General features: G+C 33.3%; 1 protein-coding gene across 1 annotated transcript; it reads left to right on the top strand.

The window, feature by feature from the left end:
* The first annotated feature begins 418 nt into the window (after positions 1 to 418).
* LOC131145152 (uncharacterized) lies at positions 419 to 3,841 on the top strand. The gene is made up of 5 exons (XM_058094257.1): positions 419 to 747; positions 885 to 1,099; positions 2,461 to 2,628; positions 2,713 to 2,948; positions 3,470 to 3,841. The coding sequence occupies exons 1-5, from the start codon at positions 678 to 680 to the stop codon at positions 3,714 to 3,716; spliced, it is 936 nt and encodes a 311-aa protein (XP_057950240.1). The 5' UTR covers positions 419 to 677; the 3' UTR covers positions 3,717 to 3,841.
* The last annotated feature ends 1,550 nt before the right edge of the window (positions 3,842 to 5,391 follow it).

The raw sequence follows: 5,391 nt of genomic DNA, 5'->3' as shown, positions 1-5,391 counted from the left end.
TCATTTAAAAAAAAATATATTAAATAATTTTTTTTTGTGGAAATGACACATGGCAAATCTCGCTACTTAAATTAGCGAGATTACGTTAGGATTATTTCGAAAAATATTTTCCCAAAAAAAGTATTATTTAATATATTTAAAAAAAGGATAAAACATGAAAAAACTCCTAAAAAATGCCTCCTCTGTTGCCGTTTGACTACTCTAGCTCATTGCCTCGGTATGTGTGCACCTGGTGTGATGTTAGAAGGCGTGGTAATTATGCTTAAATATAAAAATGGAAGAGGATTCTTTCACACGAACAGTCAAATTGGCTAAAAATGAGTCATATCCTATATTCCTTGGCAAATGTGTGGTGCCCATTGTCTAAGTTCTTTAGAAGACAGCGTAATAAATATCTATGTTTTTGTTTCATAGTTTTAAATGAAATATAAATTTTCATAAATAATTTTGTTTATTTATATTTTAATTTTTGTAAATTAAATTGTGAGAATATATTATTATTTTTAAATCTATATTAAAAAAATATAAAAGTATTTCATATGCAACTTTCCATATTCGGTAGATTTAAAAAAAAAAAAAAGGCAAGGATCATTTTACAATGCACAAAATTGTTGTGCAATGAATTTGCATCGTCAATTCACTCACTCACACTGTGTGTTTGTTGAGAACAATTGGAAATGGAAGAAATAGAGCACAAGCACATAGAAGTGGGAGGGCTGAAGCTTCACGTAGCCGCCATCGGAACTGGTTACCTTCTCCCACTCTCTTCTTCTTCTTCTTCTTCTTCTTCTTCTTTTGCTTAATTAATTAATTAATTTCCTCTTATTAATTCACTGCTTCAATTCTCCCTCTGTCTCTCCCATTGATTCTCTGATTGTGAGCAGGTTCTTCGGTTGTGGTGTTCCTTCATGGGTTTCCTGAGATATGGTACACCTGGCGCCACCAGATGCTCGCCGTCGCCTCCGCCGGATTCCGTGCGATCGCGCCTGATTACAGAGGTTACGGACTCTCCGACCAGCCTCCCCACCCCGACAAGACTTCCTTCGCCGATCTTGTCTCCGATCTCCTTGCCATTCTCGATTTCCTTGGCATCAGTAAGGTACTCCCTTTCCATTCACTTTGCTAATTTCCACTCAGGCGTCCGTTTGGTTGCCGAGAAAGCTAAGGAAATCCGAAGGAAAAGAAAAAGAAAATTTCAATGTTCCCTGTGTTTTAGTTTAGGAAAACAGCAAAATGAGTTCAATCCAGCTCCGTTGCTTGTTGCATCTTGAGATCATTCAATAGGGTTTGAAGCATTTTACTTATTATTCGTTTGGTTGCACAGAATAGGGGATTCTAATTTTAATTTCAATTTTTGGTTGCTTTGTATGCCGATTGATTTGGAAATGAAATTAGATTGCGTGGACTTAGATCCACACGAACAGGAGAAGAAAAATGCTCGATTACATGCTGGCAAAATAAATTGTTGGATTTTCGCTGTTGTTTTCTAGAGCACCTTCATAGGCTACGGATTATGTTAGATGAATTTTATTCTTCAGCTACATTCATATGCCTTCAACAAATAGTTTGGAAAATTTCATGATCAATTCCATGTTGAAATTCCAAGAGATGAAGACTTGGAGAGATAGAGTTTTGAGCGCTTACCCTATGTTTGGAGAAGTATTACATTTGGATTTGGATAAAATGCAATATAAAATTTTATTGAAATTTGTCCAAGTTCACTCAAATCTAAATTCAAGATTAGAAATCTATGCTCCCAAATGCAGCATTAAAGAATTTGTTTTGGCTGGAAATAACGTGGCAGCTTTGAGTTGGAGAATTGAGCCCTGAGCAGAGCTAGAACGGGAAAGAGGGATTGCAGGTTGGGGCTGTGGGGTTGAGAGAGAGGGAGAGATGGTGGAGTTCATCCTTTTATGTCTTTGACTTGTCTTCTAAGACATTATTCATGGATGGGAAATCACACAATGGGCATTAATATTGAAATATAAACTAAAAAAGAAATGAGAAATTATATATTATTGAAATTAAAAAGTATGAGATTGTAAAAGATATTCCTCTCATACAAAATAAGAAATTATTCCTGCACCTTGCAAAATGAACAAAGAAAAAAAAAAAAAAAAAAAAAAAGGCTTTGTCTCATTCGTTTGAAGAAAAAAATAGATATGTAGTAATGCATTAGGCACTTATAATGTTTGAAAAAGACCTTGCATTAGGCACACCACACACTCATATAATTATTTGAAAACATCTATTTCTGGATATATGAATGCGACTGTTTTGTCCTGCTTGATCAGCTTAAAATAGATCAATCATAAAGTGTTATATAATGTGTTGTACCAAAGAAAAGGTCTAACTAAATATTATGTTTCATGTTAGTATCGTGTAATGTGTTGTACTGAATAAAAGGTCTAAGTATTATGTTTCATGTTAATGACTCTCTCTCTCTGTTTTTGACCATAGGTTTTTCTTGTTGGGAAAGATTTTGGAATTCGACCAGCTTACCTTTTTGCCCTTCTCCATCCTGAGAGGGTCTTAGGAGTGATAACATTGGGGGTGCCATATTTGCCACCAGAAACCCCCAATTTCAGTAAATACCTTCCTGAAGGCTTCTACATTTCAAGATGGCAGGTGAGTGCTTAATTCTCTCTTTGTTTAGTTACATCAAACCAAATGTACCCACTTGCTGCTTCATTTCTGTGATATTTGTCTCAGGAACCTGGGCGAGCCGAAGCTGATTTTGGTCGCCTTGATGCTAAAACAGTTGTACGGAACATCTACATCCTCTTCTCCAGAAGTGAGATACCAATAGCTGCAGAAAACCAGGAGATCATGGATTTGGTGGACCCATCAACTCCTCTTCCCCCATGGTTCACAGAGGAAGACCTTGCAACCTATGGAACTTTGTATGAGAAATCTGGTTTCCAAACTGCATTGCAAGTCCCATATAGGTATGTGACCAACCGTAGTTTTACTGAGAAGTGACCAAGTAGCTATCATCCTGAAACGAAATATTGTGTTGCAACTCCCATCTTATTGTGCTCTCTGTTATCATTTTTTTTTTTCTATCATTGTGATCATCAAACCCACAGCCACAAAGTGTGCCACCCCATGGTAAAGTGCCCACTTCACTAAAACAAGAGGCATCTTGGTTCATTTGTTTCATCCTTTTAGTGAAATGACTGTCAAACTTGTGCCATGGGACATGGGTCACTTTTACTACAAAGGCTGGTAAAACTAAGATTACCTAAAGATAGAAAGTGTGCCACATTGTGGAAAAGAACCATTTCACCAAAAGAGAGAGAGAGAGAGAGAGAAGAAGAAGAAGAAGAAGAAGAAGAAGAAGAAGAAGAAAAGGCATTTTGATTCATTTGTTTCACCAATTGCGCAACTACTGTGGTGTCCTATGCTGAATTGACAGTCTCCTAAACAAACATTCACTGCTATTTGACATGGTTTAATGTTTTCATAGGGCATCTCGAGAACAGTTCAGCATAGCAGATCCTAATGTTAAAGTTCCAGCCCTGCTGATCATGGGGGATGAGGATTATTTCTTCAAATTTCCAGGGATAGAGGACTACATAAAGAGCGGAAAGGTGAAAGAGTTTGTCCCTGATCTGGACATCACGTTCTTGCCTGAAGGAACCCATTTTGTTCATGAGCAATTCCCTGATCAGGTGAATCGGCTAATTCTCACATTCCTCAAAAACCATGTTTGATCACGAACGAATGCTTTTGATGGAGGTTATCTGCCAGTGATATCTAGACATGTTTAAGGTTATACAAAGTGCTTGAAATTTTGAATAAATTCCCAATATGATTGCTGCATTAATTCTGTCGAAAATCTTGTGTTGCATGTTAGTCGTGTTATCAAATCTTTAATGGAGCCTAGCAGCCCCTATGGTCAATGGCTCCATTGTTAAGGGATTCATTGTAATGTCATTTGAGTTCCAGGTCGTGTTTCACAGCTCATCTGTTTCATTTTCCATCAAAACATGCATGATTCATCCTGGATAGGAAATTAATTTGATCGTCGCACATACAAATTGTCGTCCGGCCATATTTTGAGAAGTCTTTAAACAGGAATCACCTAGGTCTACAAATTTTTAGGTCCATGTCTTCTTATTGATCCTAATATATAAGAGCACATATTGTGAATAGACATGATGAGATTGTTCTAAATGTTTTTGTTACATTAGTGCTTTATTCACATCATGCATTTTTTGTTCTAGCTTGTGCTAGACAAACACGGGGAACTCCTATATATGGAATAAATAACTTGGAGTTTGTTTGGTACAATTTCTATTTTTCATCTTTGTTTCTGCACAATAAAGAAAAAAACTATAGAACACATTTGTTTTTGTCGGTTTTCTACTATTTTTGAAAAAATTGAAAATTAAGGGGTCATTTGGTAATCGCTGTAAAAAATTATGAAAACGAAAATCAGAAACGAAAACTAAAATAAATTAATTAGGAATGCTTTTTTTAATCTTTAAATCAATAATATTTTTTAAAATGTGGTTTAAATAGTAAAAGTGCAAAATAATACAAATTAATAGTGCTATAATAAAAATAAAAATTATCATAATTATTTTACACAATTGTTATATTTTCTAATTGGGTAAAATCTAACACGCCCTAAATTTTTTGAAAATGACACTCCACCCTTTGTGTTTTCAAAAATTACCAAAAGAACCTACGAAGGTTTGATTTTATTGACAAAATGAACCTTCCCTTAGTTGACCGTTAGTCAAGTATATGTGAAAAAAATTTATTTTAGTCATAATAAAATAATATTTTTAAAATGATACATATTTAATAAATTAAATTGAAAAAATTGGCCAATGTTTTAAAAACTAAGTGACTCGAAAATCTAATTGATGATTAAATTAACTAGTCTATCGGTCCAATCCCTTTAGATAATTAATTGACATCATAATAACAATATATATATATATATATATATATATATATAAAAAATTTTAATTTTTTAAAAAATATGTATAAAAAATAAAATTACTAATAAATCATAAAAATATCTAGTAATTATAATACTAAAAACTGTTTATTATATTCAATTTTCATAAAAATTTAATGATTAAACACATCAAAAAACAAATAAAGCATAGTACAATGTTTTTAAATTCAGTAACTTATCAAACATAATATTGAAAAAAGATAAAATAAAATTTCAAAATTCATTCTTTATAAATTAAAAATAAAAAAATGGTATGTTAGTTCTTCTGTGTGTAAAATGAATGTTAAATAAATAAATAAAACTTAAATTTGTATTAACTGATTGTCCATTGTATGAAACAATTCACTTGATTTTCCCTGATTTAATCAAGTTATGTTATTAAATATGGTTTTTAAATCAAGTTATGTTATTAATTA

The sequence above is a fragment of the Malania oleifera genome, chromosome 12 (assembly GCF_029873635.1).
Source record: "Malania oleifera isolate guangnan ecotype guangnan chromosome 12, ASM2987363v1, whole genome shotgun sequence".
In the NCBI taxonomy this organism is placed as follows: Eukaryota; Viridiplantae; Streptophyta; class Magnoliopsida; order Santalales; family Ximeniaceae; genus Malania; species Malania oleifera.
The sequence above is the reverse complement of the archived record's forward strand: the minus strand, read 5'-3'. Positions and strand labels throughout refer to the sequence as shown.

Excerpts from the sequence above, each read along its gene's own strand:
- LOC131145152 (XM_058094257.1), top strand. The coding sequence starts at position 678 with ATGGAAGAAATAGAGCACAAGCACATAGAAGTGGGAGGGCTGAAGCTT. Across the intron at positions 2,629-2,712 it reads TCTACATTTCAAGATGGCAG|GAACCTGGGCGAGCCGAAGC; the intron begins GTGAGTGCTTAA and ends TATTTGTCTCAG. Across the intron at positions 2,949-3,469 it reads GCATTGCAAGTCCCATATAG|GGCATCTCGAGAACAGTTCA; the intron begins GTATGTGACCAA and ends ATGTTTTCATAG.